Consider the following 23,239-nt stretch of genomic DNA (forward strand, 5'->3'; position numbering starts at 1 on the left):
AGCAAAATTCTATACAGATTTAGTTTTTGTCAAATCCAATGAATAATCTCCCTTTGTTTGTTTAAATTTTGCATCAGATTTCCTGGATCTAAACTCTTCCATGCCATATACAATATATGATTCTTACATCTCTATAATGTTAGTAAATTATTAATATAGTCCTGCATTTTGAGGCACTTGTGAACATTATACCAGCAGTTCTGCTTAGCATGAAACTAGATGTAAAACCAATTTAAAAAAAAAACTATAGTACGTATAACATTTCAGCCTTTTATTTTTCCATAAAGTCACAGACCAGAGTGCTAACTGAATGTGTTGTACAAGTTCCTCTTTACTTCAGCCGCTTAGATTGCTTATGAGAACAGGGTTTAAAGTAAGTGGTGGACCATGGAGTGGCAGTTACGTAGGGCAATTTTGAATATAATAATATTATGGATGTTGATTTTTATTATTTTTTTTAGTTTAACCTGTAAAATTAGTTATCTGTAAATTCCTTACTCCACTGTCGACATACTCGTCCATACACCTTACTATATGTTTACTATCTGAACTTATTCAAAATATTGTCAGTGTTAAAGCAGTAATTTTACTTAGAGTGTTTAGAAAAAAATTAATTAATACACTCTGAAGAATATATGTCAAGATCTGTACTTGTTAAATGTTTATAGTTTATACTTACTGAAAGCTCATTACCCAAGATAAAAATCCTTTTTGGCTAGTAAAAAATAAGGCATAGTGAAGTTGCTGGAGGTGAAGAACATAAAAACCCAGTTGATACTTTTCCATCCATTTTCCTAACCGGCTTACCCAGGGTAGCTGGAGCATGTCCCAGCAGTCACTGGGTCTAAGGCAGGAACAGCACCTGGACAGGGGGATCAGTCCCATTGCAGGATGAACACACACTAGGGCCAATTTACTTACACTGTCTTTGCGTGAACAATAATCCACTAGGGAACAGAGTCCTTGAGAAAGACAAAGTTAAATGCAGCTGATCTAAGCCAACTATCAGTCAAGCACCTTCTTAAACACAGTTCAAAATACTAGAATATTCCTGATTGTGGTGGAAAAACAGTGACGTGACACAGAATTACAGTTCCAGGAAGCCATAGAGAAATTAGTGCACTGTTAACAGACACACCCCAAGCTAAAAGGTCTTTAGTATTGAAATGAAAATTGAGGCTGATTTAGTATAATTGATAGGTTGTTGCAAAGATGCCATGATTTGTAAAGACATTATCATCCATCCATCCATTTTCCAACCCGCTGAATCCGAACACAGGGTCACGGGGTTTCTGCCGGAGCCAATCCCAGCCAACACAGGGCACAAGGCAGGAAACAACCCTGGGCAGGGTGCCAACCCACCGCAGGACACACACAAACACACCCACACACCAAGCACACACTAGGGCCAATTTAGAATCGCCAATCCACCTAACCAGCATGTCTTTGGACTGTGGGAGGAAACCGGAGCGCCCGGAGGAAACCCACGCAGACACGGGGAGAACATGCAAACTCCACGCAGGTTGGACCGAGGAATCGAACCCAGGTCCCCAGATCTCCCAACTGCGAGGCAGCAGCGCTACCCACTGCGCCACCGTGCCGCCAAGACATTATCATCTAAACTATAATTATTCTGGAAAATGTAGGAATTTCTGAGCTTCACAAAATACTTTGTAACTACTGTACTGTATTTTGTGTGTTTGCAGCTCTGATGATCTTGATCATCGCTCTTCCCATACAAACATTGCCCAAGCCAGCGCACCTCCCTTCTCTTCCAGTCAAATACCAGCTTCTGCATCAATGCCATGGCTAGGCAGCGGGCAGACAAGTACAGGGGCTAATGTGGTATGTACGTTTGTATTTCTTTAACTGCATGCTTTTTATTCCTTGATGATTTATGTATGTAACTATCTGTCTGCAGCCCTCTTATATTCTCTTCATTCGCCTAAGAAATTACATAAGACAATGAGCCTCCTTTATAGTGATGTTAGTTAACTGGGTGTAGCAGAAGTACTACGTAACCAAGTAACTAACTGTACACTATTTGTGGGATTTTCTTAGGGCTAATATTATTGGAAGGCAGTGTAGTGTAGTGGTTAAGGCTTTGGACCCATGGTTTCAAACCCAGAGGTTGTGGGTTCAAATCCTGCAACTGACACCGTGTGACCATGAGCAAGTCACTTCAGCTGTGTGTGCTCCAATGGGAAAAACAAAAGAAATATAACGAGCCGTATCTCAAAGGCTGTAAGTCGACTTGGGCAAAGGCATCAGTCAAATAATAAGTAATAATATTATTAGGTCCCTGGAACTATTTACTCTTGAACCTGCTATACACAATTGTCCATAAGTGAAGCATTCCTGCCAAAGGCCAATTCTTGCTTTTCCTAGTGACTTGGCTTTTGTTAATGGTCATTGCAAAATTATATAACTTTTTATGGTAAAATTATATTTAACCACCAGATGAAAAATGAGTGGAGACCAATATGAAACAGTTACAGATATTGTACATGAGACAGTGTAATGCACATTTATTTATTTATTTAAGAGAATTTCCACGTTAGTGCTCATTCATTTTAAGGAAGAATAAAACAAATCACCAAAGATGTAAAAGTTGTCTTCACTTACATCCATCCTTATGGCATGATTACTGCATTTGTCAATCCTGTTGTCACAACACTGCCATTTAAAGTAATCATTGATTTTTTGTTTCTCATTTTTAATTATATAACTTGCAAAAAAGAAAAAATAAAGGAATTTAAATTTTTTATTGAATCATTTTATCCACCAATTTTAAAAGACTTGCAACCTTTCAAGTAGATTTTTATTTGGTTCTTTAGTTAAGTTACATTTAGACGTTTAATATTTCCAAGACCTTTTGAAAGGGATATCTGTTTCCAAAGACGCATTTAATAAATTATAGTTTATTGAAAATGCAGAGCTAAAATGAAATATATTACAATTTCAGGTGAGCAGGCTACAGTTAAATTATCTTTTATCGAATGAAACAAAATTGAAATATACAGTAAAACGTATGTATATTATAGACACACATATTAAGCTGGATACCATAAGGCTTTAAAGCAAATGAACAAAAGATGATATTGTTGAGATACTCTGAAAAAACTAAATAAAGATCTTGAACAACTTTATCTCGGGCTGTGATCGTCTCAGAAAAATAGCTTGACTACTTATAATTCAGCATTAGTACAAATAATATTGTGTTGTCATGTTTTTTGGAAATTTGCTTCTGTTTTTCATAGACGTAGTACCATTACACCAATTATTTTCTGGAATGTGTTTATTTCTGATAAATTCCATAACATCATTAAAATATCATTTACAGCTTATGAAAAGAAATTTGAACAATGTCAAAAGGATAACGTCCCACCCAGTTTACCAGTACTGTAAGTAACGCTGTCCTACCTTTTAATTCAATTAAACAAGTTAAAGTATTAGTTAAATGTTGTCAAGTTTTCTTTGAAACTTATTTTTGTTTTAATATGGAATTAGATTTAACCGGAGCTCAAGATGGGAGTGTAAGAATGTTTGAATGGAATCGACCGCAGCAACTCATCTGTTTCCGTCAGGCTGGTAATGCCGGCAGGGTTACACGAGTGTACTTCAATTCACAAGGAAATAAGGTCAGTAAGTGCGTTCTGATAAATGTATGGAGTGTAACATCAGGCATTATTAAATGTGTTCAATTATCTATCCATTTGTTTTTTTTTTCCTTTGTTTTTCCAAAAATCACTTCTTCAAGTATAGGGTTGTGTTTTATATAGTACACTTTTATCTAGGGCACCACTATAGGCTTTTTAAACCAAAACAAAAATGGTTAAAGATTATTTCCATGCTGAAAAGTTAAGAAGGTTAAAGACTCAGCGTTTCAACAGTAAACTTCATCAGGACACGGCCTTGTGCTAACTCCATAGGCTCCTGGTGAGTTTGAGTGTGAACATGGATGTCACTGTATGAATAAGTCCCTTAATGAACTGGCGGTCCCTTGATAGGTTGGCTCCCTGTCCAGTGCTTGTTCCTGCTTTGCTTCTAATGCTGCTGGGACAGAATGCCCAAACTACAAAAACTGACACCCACCCATAACCCTGAATTTGTTTAAGCAGTTTTTAGGATGTTTCATATGCCATATTTTCATAATGTACATACAGTTTACTGATTAAAGCTACAGTCTTGATTTCAGCTTTCATAATGAGAACATCTCCACCTATAATAGCAGTGAATGGCAGTACACATATACTGCAGTATTTTGTGACTTTACGTAAATTTTTGTTTTAGTTATTTTTCTCTTTCTTTCTTTTTTTTTTCCTTTGTAGTGTGGCGTAGCAGATGGTGAAGGATTTTTAAGCCTGTGGCAGGTGAACCAGGCAGCAACAAATCCTAAACCCTATTTGGTAAGTAAAAAAATATGGAAGCATTTAATAAAAAAAAAAAACTTTTGTTTTGAAATGATTTTGCAACTTATAGACACAGTAATACCATTAATTGTTTTTGATAGATTTACCAACAAATTCACTTCGTGTTTTTTAAAATCGTGTTTCAGTTTCATATATTGGATCATTAAAAATTTCAATGAAGTCAAAAAATATAGCTTAGATTTTAATGCTCCAAAATCCCTAAAAAAAACCTGGTCAGTTTTTCTTATATATATATTTGTGAAAGAATCCCACCTCGACACACACAAAAAGGTCTGGGGCAGCCACCCATATGTTTTCCCAGGCTGCAATACAGTTTTGTAAATCGCACTAATGTACATAGATTGGAAGTTGACTGGTCTTTTAAGGCAGGGAACCAGAAGTGATGTCATCCTTGGGCCTGGAACTGGAAGTGCTATTCTTAGGGCCGTAACCGGAAGTGGTGTCGTTAGGGTTGAATCAGGCAGAATGTCCTGTATTTGGTCTGCAGAAATAATAGAGGAAGATTTAGTGCACTTTAGTGAACCCTGGCATGGTTTGGAGTTACCTTCATTTGGTCCAATCAACTTCCTCCCTTGCGCATGTGTGTGATAATACAATGTATATACAGCATATACTGTATAACATATTTATTCTTTTTTGGTCAAAGCTCAAGACTTATTGGTTTTCTGGTCAAAAATAATCAAAAGGGAAGATAACTTGAACACAGCGGTTACAAATCATAGTTAATAACACCATGTAGTGGACTAAACACACATAAAACCCAGCTCTAGTTACCACATCCCTAATTAGAAATGTTATTACTATGGCCAAGCAACTTAGAAGTTATAATTTGTATAAGTGATTCCATAGAATTGCCAGCCAAATATGTGTTACTGAAGCTAGTTTAATGTGATACTGTGTAGTACAGTTCTCTTTCTATTCATTTCCAAAGAAATAGTTTTTTAAACTTGTAAACATTTAGCTATTGCTGTTAGTTGAATATTGTGTGTGTGTTTTTTTTCCTCTTTTTCTTATATGTTAAGTTGTAGTTTACATTGATTCACTTGAGGCATGGTACTCTTGGCTTATCTAGAGTGTACTGTATCGTATGTATGAGTACTTTTGTTTTTCAGAGTCATTGTTTAGAACAAATCAAATGTACGCATTTTGAGATAAATGATAATCAGCCACTTAGGTATCATCTGTAAGCCTAAAGCCAAGCAAAATTACACCTTTTATTGGCTAACTAAAAAGATTACAATATGCAAGCTTTCGAGGCAACTCAGGCCCCTTCTTCAGGCAAGATGTAATCCTGAAGAAGGGGCCTGAGTTGCCTCGAAAGCTTGCATATTGTAATCTTTTTAGTTAGCCAATAAAAGGTGTCATTTTGCTTGGCTTTTCTCTACATTCATAATGGCTAACACGGTACAACACCCTAGTACTATCTGTAAGCCTGAAATTTTTACACTTAAATTTGTTTTCATATTCATAAAATTGTATTAACTAAACAATTGTAATTAAAACAAAATAAAGCATGCTTGCAAATATATAGTATGCCTGTGGTGTAAGTAGAAGTGAATACGGTGTGGAAGTTGGCTCTGAGGCTAAGGAGCTGCGCTGGTATTTTGAAGGTTGCCGGTTCGAATCCCCGTCACTGCCAAAAAAGGCCACTGCTCTGCTGGGCCCTTGAGCAAGGCCCTTAACCTGTAATTGCTCCAGGGGTGCTGTACAATGGCTGACCCTGCGCTCTGACCCCAAGGGGTATGCGAAAACTACCAAATTCCTAATACAAGAAATTGTATAAGGCGAAACAAAGAACAAAAAAAAAAAAAAAAAAAAAAGTTATAGAAAACTGCTCTATATTCTAAGTTTACCGGGCTAGCTACAAACCTTTTAGTGTAAGCGAGACCAACCTGCTCAAATTTGAGTGTTTTCATTGACTCCTAAGTCATTTTACTTAACCCAGTTTACCAGTTTTAATGGGTACAGAACTGGTCACACAGATCAATGTAGCTGTATATTGTATGCAGTTCAATTGGAGAGCACACAAACACACACACACCTAAGTAATAAAACATGAATGTCTTTGGAATTTGTGAGAAATCTCTAGTAGATATATGGAGTGATGTCACCAGGATTTGTTTGAACAAAATCACCCTTGGAACTCAGGGGCAGAAACATTGAGTACTATACTGGCGTCATAGTAGATTTTGTACCCTTTTTTATGGATGTGCAGTTAAGCTTGACTAGAACTCTAGATAGGCCTGTTATCAGTGAGTGTGTGTATACGTAAATGAACGGGTAGTCTGGGTGAAGGCTGATCGCATTCAGTGTCACTGGAACAGATTTCAACTCCCCAGTGATCCAGTAATGAAATAAGCAACTTCAGAAAATGAATGAATAGCTACATTAACATTACATACATTAAAGGCAAACTGGGCAATGTGGGTAGTATCGTTTCCTATGCTGCTACTTTACACATTCAGCATCCTGGGTTTGAAACAAAAGTCTAGTCCTTTTCTCTGTGGTGTTTGAACATTCTACCTGTATATGTGTGGATTTTTCCTTCAGCTTCTTTTAAAAATAGGCAGGTTAATCTAATAGGCGAAAGCTAAGAGTGGGCACTGTGATGGACTGGGCCCTCACCTGCACTGTTAACAACCCAGGAAGCAAAACTGAATGGTAATGGCAGTCCATCGCAGGGCATAACCCACAAGATGTGCAGGGTCTATTTAAAGTTTGGGTGTGGGGTTTTCTATATTATTTTGTGATGTAAAGGCACCAAATGCTGATATGGACAAACATGGTACAAGGTTGGAAAAAGCCTTGCCCAATACTTTTATTTAAGCAGCACCAAAAAAATTGGGATTAAGAACTATGAATTAACAAGTCACCATTTAATGATCATTCTTTAGCCTGACTTTTAAGCTATATATGAGACTAGACAGAAACAAGATGATGGTGATAGTTGTTGGAGGTAGAGAACTGCATCAGTGACTAATCTAGCTACACATCCATCTTCTAAACAAGCTTAATGCAATTGTGGAGAATGAAATCTCTCCCTGCAGGCTTCTATAGTTTAGGTGCCAGGATATTAAAGGGCACATTCACTTTTATGGGGACCAATTTAGAATCCCTGGTTATCCTAACAGGCATCTCAGAGATGTGGGAGGAAACTCTGGGGTATCTGTATAAAAATGCACAAAAAAGGACACCGACTTTGGAGAGAAAGTGTTAACTCCAGTGCTTTGAGGCAGCATTGTTAACCCCTGCCTCACTTTGCTATCCCATAATTTTGAATCCAATTAGTACAGTATTGGGATGATTGTTAAAAGTTAAAACTTTTTTTTTTGTTTTCTTACTTAGTCAATGCAGTCATCTAACAGAGAAAATAAATAAAATATAAAGTTTTCATTTTTGACTTATTGCATAGACAGATTGATAGGTAGCGGTTTACGTATTCCTGGGGGAGTTTCTTTTTTTTTTTTAGAAGCTCAGTAAATTAATATTAGTACACTATGGCAACAAACACCCTGTCGATACTCACCTGAATAACTAAACAGAAAGAAAATGAAAACTTCTGACTTGGCTAAAGGTAAAACGATCAGCCATAGTAAGGCATTATAAAGTAAAATTTCCATTGGTGTGAAGGAGCCTCCGAGACATAATGCCTTGCTATTGTGTTTTGGAGTTTAAAATTATGTTCCTTTTGGAAGTGAAAGCTGGTCAAAAGACTGAAATTGATTTCCTATTAACACAAGGGCACAGGAGTAACTTCATATTTAAGGTAATCCATTTCCAGGTGAAATGCATAGACCAATGCCCAGTATCAGCAGGATGGGCTGGAAAAAAACTCCAGGTCACCGTAAAGATTGGCAGTTTAGCATGAAGCTTTCTTTCTGTCCCAAAATACGCTGCTCAACGATGAATTGTACTTTATTTTCTCAAACGCAATCTTTGTACAAAAGGGATCCTCCTTGCATTGTCTAAACCTGCTTTATCATGAGCAGGGTCGCGGGGACAGATCGGATCATCTATGTTGTAATCATCTTATACGGGTCACGACCCAGCAGCATGTGAGGCACTGTCCCCCAAACACATTTACTCACATCAAGCCATTTAACCTTGTCACAAGTGGTTGGGGGACAGACCCAGATCTGGAGAGGACCACGGGAGAGGAGCAAGGAGGCTCAAGCCCATTGGGGCCCGTGGCCACTGCCAGGGGGCGCCCGAGTCTCAGAGAGCCCGGGAAACATTTACTTCCGCCACACCCGGGAACATGGAGGATGATCCTTCCAGGGACGCCCGGAGTGCTTCCTGGTGCTCTCCTGACACTTCCGCCACACCAGGAAGTGTCGTCAGACGGAGCACCTGGAGCCCATCCAGGTCACTGTAAAAGGGGCTGCCTCCCTACAATCAAGGAGCTAGAGTCGGGAGTGGGAGCAGGACGAGGCTCCCGTGGAGAGAGGAAAGGCGGCCCACAGACAGTGAGAGAGTAGCCCGGAGTAGGGGTGATTTGTGCTGGAGGCACAGTGTGCTGTGTGGGACTGTGTTTGGACATTAATAAACGTGTGCGTTTTATAAAGATGTGGTCTCAGTCTGGTGGTGTTCAGGCATGTCTCACAACCTAATGAGCATTTGTTTGCGATGTGGGAAGAAATCCAGAGTAGATGATCCCACCCTCCCCAGATCTCGACAGATTAAAAGTACAGCACCCTTAGCTCTGTGTGTCTGCCCACTATTGATAAATGCTGTCAAATATTTGTCATCCACATTATTTGACAAATGCTTTGATTGACGGTGCTGCCTTTTGTCCTGTGGTTTACATATTTAGGCTTTAAAATGTGCTCATGACCTCAAAACATGAGTAGTGTTCCAGACAGATCATTGGCCCTCTGTATTGTACTGTAGATAATAACGTAGCAGACATAACTTTATGATTAAAGATCAAGAAGTGAAGTGAGTCTCTGAATCAAGGGGGTATTGTGTTCCTGTCACTGTATGGCCTAAAGTCTGTCTCTCTAGGTATGTGACCTTAGAATATGTACAGGAAGTGCTGTGTAATGAGAAAGACTGATTACTTATCATTATTTTAATTTAGAGCTGGCAGTGCCACGGTAAAGCAACCAGTGATTTTGGATTCATTACATCCTCAAGCCTTATAGCTACAGCTGGCCAATCCAATGACAACAGGTATGGATTTTATTAATTACATACAAAAATGTAGTACTTAAGAGTGGTTATAAAAATTGTAAATATGTATTACAAGTGAATATTTTTGATCAAACTGGAATATGTGTTTATGTTGTAACTTGTTTTTCATTTATAGAAATGTATGTTTATGGGATACACTGATTTCACCAAACAACAGTTTAGTACATGGTGAGTGTATTATTATTGTTGTTGTTGTTGTTGTTATTATTTAGTCTCTCTGTGATTTATTTTCTTGTTATAAAAACATGAATGTAATTTCAATATCATTGACAGAGTGAATCTAGTAGAATGGAGCAGGGACATAAAGCACTTTGGGGTGAATTGACTAGAGCTCATGAATCTGACAAAATATTTTAATAAAAGCTTATTATTTGGCATTTTGTCTAAAACTGTTTTTTTTATTTTTAGATTTGGGTCTATTTGAAATCTTGTACATTCTGCAGTGTTCCTTTATACACTATGTCAATAATCCCAAACTGTGTCTGTGTTTAGAACAATATAAGGTTCTTGACGTTTGCCCAAAGATCCAGATATCATCATAATATCTGCTGAAAAATAGCATGCAGAAGACTGAGTCATCTTGAATTGGAAAAAAAATTGCATAGTCGTTTTAGGATGAGCAGTGTCAGTAACCTCTGCATAGTAAATTTTGCTGATGCCTGTGGTTGCTTTTCACAAGATGAGAATCTAATTCATTTGCGTTTGGATTTGGAGAAACAGTCATTGCTTCCCTAACTGAACTTGTCTAATTTGAGCATTTGTGCACCAAGTACATTCTCTGACTGATAGGCACCTAATGAAGATTCTCAGTGGAATAGAAGAATCATAATGTTTAAAAAGAGATCTCTCCCTCTGTTCCCCTTAAGTTTACAATAGTTAGCTGGTTCCCTTGCTGTGCTTTATGGATATTACAGCAGTTTTTATAGTCAGTTGCCCTTTTACACACCAACCTTGTTTTTGACAAACAGAAGATCAGTAATCTCAATGTAACCCAAAAATAATAGTGGCAATAAAACAACAGAAACATACAGAAAAGCAAAGGCTTTTAAAATGTTCTTAATCTTAACATCTTATTCTTACTCATGGCTCTAACATTATTGTCAAGCTTGCTAACAACAATAAGCAGGCTTCTCTTGAACGTCAGCAAGACAAATTTTAGACAGTGAATTTTGGGAGAAAACAGCAGAGGCACTACCACCTCCACTAATAATAATAATTCATTACATTTATATAGCGCTTTTCTCAATACTCAAAGCGCAATCCACACAGGGAGGAACCGGGAAGCGAACCCACAATCTTCCACAGTCTCCTTACTGCAAACCAGCAGCACTACCACTGCGCCACCTGTGAGGACTAGTATTAACACTAGTATTAACAGCACTCAGGAGGCGAGTGTGGACCTGGCCTGGTCCAAACACATTGACACCAAGGTGAAGAAGACTTGACAATGTTTTTACCATGTCAGATGCCTCAGAGATGTTAGGCTGCTCCCAGAAACACCATGGAAAGTGTCCTGACAGGAAGTATTACCTCCTGGTTTGGAAATGGCACCCAACAAGACCACAAGGCCCTGACCAGAGTGGAACAGACAGCTGAGCGCATCATTGAGTGTGTAGTCTGTAGCTTCCAGGACTTCTACACCAAGCGATGTCAGACCAGAGCAAAGACAATTATCAGAGATACCAGCCCAGCCATTCCAACAGCAGCCTCTCCTCTGTGCTGCTTTCAGAAAAATGCTACCGCTGTCTGCGGAGCAGTTCGGACAGACCACCGTCCATCTGCATTCTAAATGAGGACAGTGCTTAGAGCTACACTCAATGTTATCCTTTGCACACTTTCACCCTTTTTTACGTGATATATGTTTAATTTCTCAGATTCTTTTATGTCATGTGTGTGTATGCTTATATTATTTTTATATTCATCTATACTGTATATATTTTTACAATATTAATATATTACACACTACTATTGTTGTATATATGGATATTTATAGAGTTATGTATTTTTTGCTAATTTTATTTATATTCTTTTCCTAACACAGTCTTAGAGTTTAGCAGCTAAGCAGTTCACTACATATTGTATGTACCGTGTATAACTGTATGTGGCGGATAAAATTTGGTTTGGTTTGTTTTCTTTCACGTTTAAGTCGATATTTGCATTCTTAGTATACATTAGCTAATTACAGAATGCTTTTCACCAAAATGGTAATATTGCTATGAAAATCATTTTTTTTTTTTTATTTTGAAAGAATGACTTACTGCGATTTTTCTGCTGTTTTCAATAGCCTTTCCCTGCCATGAGAATGGCGCCACTGTGCTGCAGTATGCACCAAAGCAGCAACTCATCATATCAGGAGGAAGGAAAGGCTTCATCTGCATCTTTGACATAAGGCAGAGACAACTGCTTCATACCTTCCAAGCTCACGACTCTGCCATCAAAGCCCTTGCAATGGATGCTATGGAGGATTATTTTGTCACAGGTTCTGCAGAAGGAAATGTGAAGGTAAAAGCAACACAAGAATAATTCTACATTAGTGTTCTTTTGATATAAACTCCATTTCCAAAAAAAAAAAAAAAATCTTGGGACAACTTGTATAAAATGCAAATACAAAACAGAAAACAAGGTTTTGGAAATGGTCTTATTTAATACTTAATTTAAAACAGTACAAAGATGAGATATATAATGTTTTATAACATAAACTTAAAATACATTTGTAAATATAATCTAATTACATGCCTCCAACACAACAACATAAACAACAATATTGATTTCTATAGCACATTTTCATACAAATGTTGTAGCTCAAAGTGCTTTACAGGATGAAGAAAGAGAAAAAAGACAAAATATATAATAAAATAAAATTAGGCAATACTAATTAACATAGAATAAAAGTAAGGTCCGATGGCCAGGGAGGTATGGGAGCCAAGAGAGGATGTGCAATATCGTTTTGTAAATTGTGTCCTTGAGATAAGACTAATTTTATCGAGATCTTGAGAAAACAAAGTTTGTTTTCTCGAGATAATGGAATAATTTTATCGTGATCTCGAGACAACAAAACTTAAACTTTTCTCCTGGCATTAGGCTCGTTTACATTTCGACGCCTGTACAGCTGAAGACTTGCTAACTGACTTCTTAAATGACGGACACTAATGTTATTGTTTTCTAAACTAAGGCATAAACCTATTTCAGCCTGCGTTACCCCTTGATTGAACAAAAATGTGACGTGCTGATCAATACAGTTCTGCTCTTCTGACATTTCAAACTGGACGTGGCTTCAATAAGCTAAACATTAAACGTTAGCTACAATTATTTCATAATTTCGAGAAAACAAGATCTTTTGTTTTCTCGAGATCTCGATAAAATTATTCCGTTATCCCGAGAAAACAAAGTTTGTTTTCTCGAGATCTCGATAAAATTAGTCCGCCATCTCAAGGACACGATTTAAAAAAATAACGATATTACACGTCCTCTCTCGGCTTCCGTAGGGAGGACAGAAAAAACAAAAAACAAAAACTGCAGATGGCTGGAAAAAAAAAAAACAGAATCTGCAGGGGTTCTGAAGCCACGAGACCACCCAGCCCCCCTCTAGGCATTCTACCTAACATAAATGACCTCAATCAGTCCTCATGTTTTTCTGGCTTCACATGGAAGAACTTTATGATGATGGTCATGTGGACTTCTGGCAACACATTCCATAAAAGTTGAGATGGGTGCTTATTCACCTCAGGAATGTGTCAAAAACTTTCCACCAGGAAATAGTTAACAGGCAGTGGTATATCATGGTAGCGTATTGGTCAAGGCTCTCTCCACTTTGCACTAAACTGCATGAGTGAGTATTTGAGCAGTTTTGAAGTAACATTTCTCAATGTAAGTTTGCAGAAAATTTAGGGATTTCACCATCTACAGTCCATAACATCTTAAAACATTTAAAGAATCCCAGGAAATCAGTCTGCATAAAGGGCAAAAGATCGCAGATCAAAACAAATTTATGCCAATATTGAATGCCTGTGATTGTGATCTTCTGTAATGAATATAACCACAAATGATCTGGAGCACTTTGGTAAACACAGTTCATTGCAGCATCTACAAATGCAAGCTATAACTGTATCAAGCAAAGCAGAAACACCATACATCAGCAACATCCAGAATCGCCAGTGACGTCTTTGGCCAAAAGCTCAACAGAGATGGACTGTTGCACAGTGGAAATGCATGCCGTGGTCTGACAAATCCACCTTTCTCCTTGTTTTTGGAATACTGTGTTTTCTGGGGCCAAAGATTGTTACGAACAGTAAGTTCTAAAGCCAGCTTTTGTCATGGTATTAGGGTGTGTTAGTGCCTATGGCATGGAAAACATGCACATTCTTGCACATTAGCGAAGGTACCATTCACGTTACATACATAATTTAGAGCAACATATGCTGCCATCTAGGAAATGTTTGTTTCAGGGACTACTTCAGAAGGATAACGCCATGCCACATTTGGTGTATATTAAAACAGTGTGGCTTTGCAGTCAGAGAGTGCAGTTGTTAGACTGGCATGCCAGCAGTACAAACGTGTGGTGCATTATGAAGTCCTAAATACGTCAATGGAAACTTAGGACTGTTGAGCAGTTGATGTCCTCTCAAGTAATAAAGGGATAAAACGATCCCACTTTTAACATTGCCACAATTAATGTCTTATTTTACGAAGTGATTATTGAATGGTGCAACAAGAAAAGGTGATATGACATAGTGGGAAATACACTGTTGGAGTCAGCTCTTTGTGTGAGTGTGTATTTAGCAAAATAAATTAAGTTGATTAGTTTAAATTTTACATATCTTATCTCTGTACTGTTTTCAATCAAATAATGAGTAATAGAGTATTTACAAATCACTACATTCAGTTTTTATTTGCATTTTACATCCTGTCCCAACTTTTTTTGGAAACGAGGTGGTAGATAGTAAAGTGGTTGGTGCTGCTTTCTCTTGAATCCTGGGTTTGAACCCCAACATAGGCATTGACTGTGTTGATTTTGCAAATGCATCTTAAAAAATGTACTAATGTAAAGGAATAATCGTGACTTTAAATTAGTCTATGGTGGGTGAGTGTCAGTTGGGTTCAGCAGAGGGCTGTGACCCCCAATTGTGTTTAAAGCTAACAGAATAGTCTGAGGCCCCCTGATCTGGATCTAAGATGTCTACGCAGGCCAAATATATGTCCACTCAGAATTTGTCTAGTTTAATTATTTGTCTATTATCTATTGCAATGTGCCGACCCTCCTTGTGTAGCTCCTTAGACTTTACAAGTCACATATTAATTAGGCTTACATTCTCACACTTCCCAGTGTGTAAGTGCTACATTTTTGTGTTTGCTCTGTTGGGGAGGTAGATGGGTTGATAAATAATGAAACTGGATAAATTGTGAGTGAGCATAACATTGTGGCTATCCGGTCATTCCAGATCCAGTTAATGGATCAGTCCAATGGTATTGTGTAGGCCTGACAGTATATTTAATACTGCATTTTAATTTACTTTTTCCATAACTCAATTGGTGATGTTGTTTATCATAGTAGACACACCATAAATCAAATATATATTAAATAATAGAGTGAGTTTTGGGGATATTTTTGTTGCAGCTTTCAGCCTGCAGTCTAATTCCAGTGAATGGCATTTTAATTTGGTATGGGTCAGAATGAAAGTCAGAAGCCTCACTAGGCCCTCAAACACTGCTTTAAAGAAATGTGAATTGGCTCTCTCACGCAAAAGCAAACTCTATGACATAGTGTTTGGACATTTTCTTTTATCTTTGTTGTTTGTGAAAATCCTTAGTGTCTGCTAGTTCTTTGATAACAACTGTGAGGTAAAGTAAAACGAGAATGCCATACTGAAGCAACAGCGTGGGTGACAGAAATTCCCACATGAAGTAATCAAGTTAAAGGAACAGACTGTTCAGACATTCATGAAGGAGAGAGAACAGTGCCCGAGTCTGTACCACTGAGTCTTAATCAGTGCGTTGTGCAACATAAGGCAGGCTTGGCCTAAGGTTTTAAGAAATAACAGATTAGTAAAGTTTATCTAATCTAATCTAATAACATGCAAAGCAAAATGTCATTCACTGACATTATTTTATAGATACTTAATTTTTACATTCCAAAGTAAATAATAGTGTAATTTCTATATTATAAGAATATTTGGTATTGTGCTGTTGAGTAATTTTGTTGTGGCTTCAATAAGATAAAGAAACTGACTATAGTGGAAACCCAGTGATTAAAACATGATTTGTCTAGCATATATATAAAAATAACCTCTTCAGAAGCCTTGCTTTTAAAATACAGTTGCATAAAAGTTTCTGAACCCTTTGGAATTACATTCATTTCTGCATTAATTACTGTCTAGTATTGACAGGAAGCAGTTTATTTATTACTGTGTTAGTTGTTCAAGCAGATTTGTAATATCAGGGACGCTAAATGGCAGTTAGAGAGGAATACTGCAGATAAGGTGAAAGATGAACCAAAGAGATTACTTCAGTTTTGTAGGAGTAAAAAGGGAGGAGATGAGGTGTATCAGGAATAGTAAGGAACAATTAGAATATAAAAACCAGTGAAGCAGGGAATGCTCTAAACTTGCATTGTTCAGATGTTTTTATATGTTAAGAAGTGGATAACCTCTGAACAGTAACTGGGACCACTAAAGACGTACTGAGTGATTTGGAATTTGTAAAGGGAGAAGTGTGGCTGAGATTAAATAGGCTAAAAATCGAATAAATCACCAGGACTAAATGACATTTATCACAGAGTTTAAGGAGGTCAGTGAGGGCAGATATAAACCCTTGACGCACATTTTTTGAAAGTCACTTTGTTACGGAGGTGTTGAATTAGACCCAACATGTGACTTGTGATGAAGTTCTTTGTAGAAAATGCAGCCGCCACAGGTTATCCGACAACAAGTCAGAAAGAGAAGACGTCCAAATAATTATTAATTCAAATACAAATCCATGCCACTCATATCTTCAAGAAGTTGATTACACCAAGGCTAGATGATGATGATTATATAAATGATATGTATGTGTTTGTGTGTGGTTTCCTTCAACAAAACGGAAGAAAACAAGGGAAATATTCATTTAAAACTACTATAACAAATGCAAATAATAACTAAGAACATGACTGAACTAAATACTGTATGATAATAATATACCGAGGAAACTGCAATGAATAGTATTATACGGTAACAGTTAATAATTAATAAAAAGCTGTTAAACACTTAAAACGTTATACACATTGCAATGTCGTTAATCAAGCTTGAAAGTATTGAAACAGTTTAAACAACATTATGAGTGGCACTATTCATAAAATGTAATATTTAAGTATAAGTATTACTGGTTACAAATAACAATACATTTAAAAATACAACTATGTAAACAAAATATAATAAATGATTATGAAATAACATGCAGTATAATTGCTTAACAATTACAGTATATATACATAGCCATTACTTTTACACGATAATGAAGCCGTATTATATTGACAAAATACCCACATCGATTACGCTTCAGAGACTGGAATGGAATAAATATGATGAATCCTGCTGAAGATGAGAATTTATTCGAGAAGTCTTTTGTAACGATTAACTGTATATAATTTATTCGAGAAGTCTCTATTAACGATTAACTGTAGACAACCTAACAGGAGATGTCACAAGTCGGCCGTTCCTTCGGTGTTGGCTGATGCAATAACTCTGGGGTGGATATCTACTCCAGGCCCTGGCAAACGTGCTTGGGCCAGTCTTTTCCTCAGGACTTTACAGACAGACAGGTTATACTAAAAGATTTGTGTTTGCACAGTGGATAGCAACCTGTAGAGGACATTCAGGGTTGAAATCAGGAAACGACTGTGGCTGAATAAGGGATATTTTGTGCAGACTTAGTACTGGAGAAATTCCTAAGGCTTGGAAAATAGCAAATATTATCATGTTATGTAAAAAGAGTATCTAGACAGACCAGTCATCTTTTAATGTGCATCACAGTTAAATTAACAGATGGAATTATTAAGGACCCAATTGAGCTGCCAATACCAAGAACAGGAGTGTTAGTGACTAGTCAACATGGGTTGAGACGGGGGAGGTTGTGCATTACTAATAAACTGAAATTCTATATGGAAGCAACGGTAAAAGATTTTTCTTGATTGTCGAAAAAAAAATGTAACCTACAAGGTTAGTGATTAAAACAAGTGGGAATCCAAGGTGTGATGTGTAGATGGGTACAAGATTGGCTAAAATTCAGAAAGCAAAGACATACGGTGAGGGGAACGTTGTCAGAATTTGGGGATGTTAAAAATGGTGACCCTCAGAGGTCAATGCTTATATAAATAATCTGGATAGGAATATAAATAAAAAGCTGGTTAAGTTTGCGGATGATGCCTAACTAGGTGTAATGGCACCAACCTAGAATTGTTACAGAGGAACTTGGACAGAATATGGTCTTGAGCAGATTTGTGACAAAAGAATTTTAATGTAAGTAAATATATGGTATTGCACGCAGGAAGTAAAAATGTTAGATTTGACTGCACACTGGTTGGGGGAGGGTCTAAACCTTGAAAATTGGCCTGATAAGAAGGACCTGCTAGTCACAGTGGGCTCATTACTATCTACATAAAGGCAGTGGACAGAAGCCATTAAGAGGGCCAACAGAATGGTCGGTTATTATAACTTGATGAGTTGAAACTTGTTGATGATTATGTTTCAGCTTTCCTGAGCATTAATGTAGAGAAAAGCCAAGCAAAATGACACCTTTTATTGGCTAACTAAAAAGATTACAATATGCAAGCTTTCGAGGCAACTCAGGCCCCTTCTTCAGGCAAGATGTAACCCTAGTACTACTGAGCATTAATGAGATTTCACCTGGAGTAATGTGTGCATTTTTCTTTCTTTTGCATCTGCTTTTCTATATTTTACAGCAGTGGTCCTCAACCTTTTTGACAGCAAGGACCACTTTATTAGATGCAAATTTTTCCACGGACCGGTTGGGGGGGATGTGGGGGGCGGGCAGTTTTATACACAATTTACATAACATTTCTATTATTATTAAAGTTATTAAGCAGTTTGCATACGTTTGCAATCTGAGATTTTTCTTCTTTTTTTGCATATAACAAAGACATATGCTTTACATTTGCCAATCCAACAGATTGCACATCACAACCATTAACACTGCAATCTTTTTTTCGTGTCTGCCGTTTCTATAGGAGGGTGACAATGAGTTAAATTCCAATGGATGTTTTTCAAATGTTGACAAACAATAAGCAAAAGGAATCAATGAAAACCACAGACAACAAAAACAGCAAAAAAAAAAAAAAAACAGTACGAGGAAAGTTCGAAGAAAGAGATTATTTTACAATGTTTCTGTTTGGGGATCGTTGTGCAAACGTGCACAACTGAGCTGTGAGCACAGATCTAACTGCTCTGTGGATGATTCGTTCAAGCATTTCAAGGTCACTTCGTTGTAATGAAAGCATCTGTTGAATGTACTTCGTAGTAACGTGATTTCTATAGACTCGCATCATATGGGGACCATAAAAATACTTTGTTGTAATACTTTCTCACCTCGGTCTCTCTCCTCTCTCTGCGCCGCTGCAAAGCCCCGCCCGCCAAGCGTTCTGAAAAGTCTGAGTGAGTCGCCGTTGCCGGCAGTTCCCTCGCGGCCCGGCTGTCAGACGGCTGCGGACCGGTAGTGGGCCGCGGACCGGGGGTTGGGGACCCCTGTTTTACAGTAATCTAGTTGTAGTGTCCGTTTACACAAAGTATTACAGTACTTGAGGAAGTGTGTGCTGCTTAGTTTTGCAGCCGGTACATCGTGTAAAGTGAGAACAGCCAGGTAAATTTAGAAGAGAAATAAACCAGAATATAGTTTTTTACATCAAAGAAAGTGGAGTAATAAACAGATAAAAAAATCTGAGAAGTCGTCTTGTGCAGAGAGGAACAACAAATGCATATGTTGTCCAGTTAAACTTGAAGTAGAAGAAAAAGAGGCCTGTCTTCATCAGAAATTCAAAGAGGAAGCAGCTTTAATGAGCTTTTCATTTTGTCCTTTATTTCAAGTGGACATTGCTTGTCTGAGTGTGAACAGTGAGTGAGCTTGTGTTAAATAAGGCTGCTTACATATTTAATTACAATTAACTCACCCTTGTTCCTTATTAAGCTCTAATACTCTTGTTAGCTTAAGAGCCAAATGTGTCTCTTGTACAAGTTTGAATTGTGGCATGTAATTATGACACATATTTTCTTTACTTTTATGCCACATGTGTTATAGATACATATGTTGTATGAATGTGTTCTTAAAATTAGAAGTATGTACTTTAATAAGATTTAGTTTAGTTTTTTTTTTTTTTTTTGTATTTTTTATGGTCACTGAACAATAAGCCTACTGAATTACATTTTTTATTAAACCTGTGATCTGCAATTTAACTATAAAAATACCAAGGAGAACATTTTAATTTAAAACATACATCCTTCTGTCATCTATCATACAAGAGTTTAGTGATGAAAAATTTTAAAGGCTAGAGAAAAAAAAAAGTCAGTATTGGAATTGGCCAATTCAAGAACACGAAATCGATGATCAGCATTGGCTGATATTTGGTATTGGAGCGTCTTTAATGGCCATGTTTGTGCCTCCTCTTTTTTTCCCCCAACAGGTGTGGAAGTTAACAGGACACGGACTCCTGCATTCATTTTCCACTGAACACGCCAAGCAGTCTATATTCAGAAATATTGGTGCCGGAGTGATGAAAATCGAAACGTGTCCTGGAAATCGCATCTTTACATGTGGAGCCGATGGAACCCTGAAAATGAGAGTTCTTCCTGACCACTACAACATACCCACTAGCATATTTGACATCTTATAGTGAGGGGAGAAGACAGAGACACTTTAGCATTTAGCTAGCTGGCTGTGATTATTCCTGATTAGTAAACATCCAACAAATATTTTCCCAGGAACAAAAAGAGATAAAGCCATTTATAACTGAGTTCCAATGATATAGTTTATTTCCAAATTTGTTTTAAGATATATTCTATAAGAGAGCTATGCATGAACCATATTCGTAAAAGCAGCGCAATTGCAGGTTGTTGGTAGTGCTTTGTAAAAGCAGAATTTTTCAAATGTGTGTATGTTGTAATTTTGTGCCCACAAGCTGGAACTGTTAGCTTCTACTACCAACAATGTTGTACTGTTACTAAGGTGAGTCAGTGGTTTACGGTGTGAACTGATTTGTTGGATCTGCTTTCTGTTTCTGCTGCTTACACAGTATGACAAAAAAAAAATGACACCTAGCATTGTTCTGCCTGCTAGTAAAAAAAATGAAGATTGTGGTCGGAGTGTCCCATTTGTTTTATGTGGCATCATCACGCTGTTTTGAAACACGTATAAAAAAAGTGATTGTGAGACCGCAAAACTCTGAATGATGTGAAATACTGTATATGTAATTTATGTTCTCTTTATTTAGTAGTACCTGACATTCCATTGTTGACACAAAACATGCAATTTGAAGCAGAATGTTTCATAAGTTACTTTGCACATGAGATTGATTTTCTTTCGGAAGGGCGTTCTTTTATAATTATTGCCTTAACGAGGGTAAAGTATGTTTAATTGACAATGAACACGACGACACTACATGTTTTAGTGTTATTTTTATTATTTCTCCACAGCGTTTTGACATTGTATGCAAGTCTTGGGGAAATCTAGAACAATATAAATACCTACATATAAAAAACACTATTTAAAAAAAAAATACTGTATGAATGTCTGGCTTTATTTGGCAAATAGAAATTAGTTTTGAAATACTTTTAATAAATTATTTATTTACCATCACACTTTGTACAAACATTAGGGGTTTTCTGCTTTGTCTGCCTGTAACATAACAGCTAAAAGTCCTATTTTGGTTAAATATTTTTAGCACATTCGTGTTTTAAAGTCCGTCACATCAGTCTCTGTGTTCTATTTGTTACTTCATGTCATTTCTTACGTTTATTCCCTTTATTGTCTGTGAAGTGTGGATTATCTAGAAAATGGATTTCATAAGGGGAGAACTGAATCTTTGTGCAAATGAACATTTGACTGTGACGTCATCAGATTTATCTTTGTAAGTTAAATAAATTTTTATTTCAGCACCGTGTGTTGTTTTTATTGTTGCCCAAAAAGACATCTGAGCATTTTCTTTCTGTATTTCAGCCGTTCACATTTTGTCGTTCAACACAAAAGTTTTTTTTTTTTTTTTTATCTATTACTGTACTTATGCATTGTGGGATTAGGCTCTGTAAGGCCGGATTTATACTTCACACGACGCGACGCATGCTGCAGCGGATGCTCCTGCTACACAAGCGTACTGTTTATACTTTCGCTCGTACTTTACGCAAATCTGGAGGAATCCACCAGGTGGCAGTGCAAAATATTATCACGGGGAGAACAGGTGTGTTGTGAATTGCCTGGAACACCCATTATATTCCGATGACACCTTACCGCAATATCTCTGAAAAGGATGTTTAATGAATAAATCCATCAGTCCATGGATTTGTCCATTTATTCTAGTATTGGCCACAAGGCATAAACAATTCTCTACACAGGGCATCAGCTCATCGCAAGGTGAATACAAGCACACACTCATACACTGGCGTCAGTTTAGTATCACCAAATCTGCATTTCTTTGGAAGGAAACCAGAGCACACTGTGGAAACCCAGCAGGAAAACATGTAAACTCCAGGCAGGGAATATCAGCGACGTGACTCCCTGCAAGACAGCAGCGCTACCGCTCCGCCACCGTGTCACCACCATGTGTGCAATTATTAACAGTGTTAATTATTTAAACGAAATTACCGGTTTATCTGTAAAATGTAACATGCATACTTCAATGCATTTCATCATGAAAGTGATATCAAGTATAAATATAAGGATTCTAAATGTGCAGAGAGTTGGAATATCATACATTTAATGTGCTAAGTGTGATGATCTATTGCTGGCGATTCGCTGCTGTCAGTACCGGAGGAAGCCCTAGAAAAAAGGACAGCACAGAAGATGGTATGTGAGACTTGTAAAACGTATCGTGTCATTACGATCGGGAATATGCGACGCTTGAATATAAAAGCACCACGAATGCATCTGTATGTTGGCATTTTGCTTCACCACTTTGAAACATTCATCAAACATCGAAGCGCGCACACCGATCTCGTAGGATCCGCATAGCGGCTTTCTGTCACATATAGATAGTAACCAGAGACTCTGACGTCACATTCCAACTTTTAGCACACTGCGCCCCCCAACTTTTTGCTGGTACTGCAACTCGCGCACGCGTCGCATTCATTTCTGAGGACCTGCTCAGAGGACACATCAAATGAACGCTGGAAACGCGTGGCAGCCATGATGCGGGCACGTGCACATTCTGAGCGTGAAGTATAAATGAGCCCTAAGACCCCCTAATATCTGCGCACCTGTTCTAATCACTCGTGGCCCCAGCCTGATGCGATCACTTATGGTCCCCGCCTGAAAGATCTGCCCTTGTTTCACAATTCACAATATCAGATGGCTAGTTTTCAGTTCTGGTTACACGTCGTCTTTTTGTCACATCGTGGGTCGTGTTTAGCCATATTGAATTT

At 37.6% G+C, this 23,239-nt stretch overlaps 1 protein-coding gene across 4 annotated transcripts in view; it reads left to right on the top strand.

Annotated features, from left to right (window-relative positions):
- Positions 1-21,760, top strand: part of dmxl2 (Dmx-like 2) — a 140,037-nt gene extending 118,277 nt beyond the window's left edge. For all 4 annotated transcript variants that reach the window (XM_028823544.2, XM_028823546.2, XM_028823545.2 and 1 more), the window contains 8 exons: positions 1,707-1,845; positions 3,344-3,404; positions 3,511-3,641; positions 4,332-4,409; positions 9,514-9,605; positions 9,742-9,794; positions 11,911-12,128; positions 20,290-21,760. In XM_028823544.2, coding sequence (XP_028679377.1) covers positions 1,707-1,845; positions 3,344-3,404; positions 3,511-3,641; positions 4,332-4,409; positions 9,514-9,605; positions 9,742-9,794; positions 11,911-12,128; positions 20,290-20,499 — 982 coding nt within the window. In that variant the 3' untranslated portion in view covers positions 20,500-21,760. The remainder of the gene's footprint in view (positions 1-1,706; positions 1,846-3,343; positions 3,405-3,510; positions 3,642-4,331; positions 4,410-9,513; positions 9,606-9,741; positions 9,795-11,910; positions 12,129-20,289) is intronic.
- Positions 21,761-23,239: the final 1,479 nt, after the last annotated feature.

This window comes from Erpetoichthys calabaricus, chromosome 17 (genome assembly GCF_900747795.2).
Source record: "Erpetoichthys calabaricus chromosome 17, fErpCal1.3, whole genome shotgun sequence".
Lineage (NCBI taxonomy): Eukaryota > Metazoa > Chordata > Cladistia > Polypteriformes > Polypteridae > Erpetoichthys > Erpetoichthys calabaricus.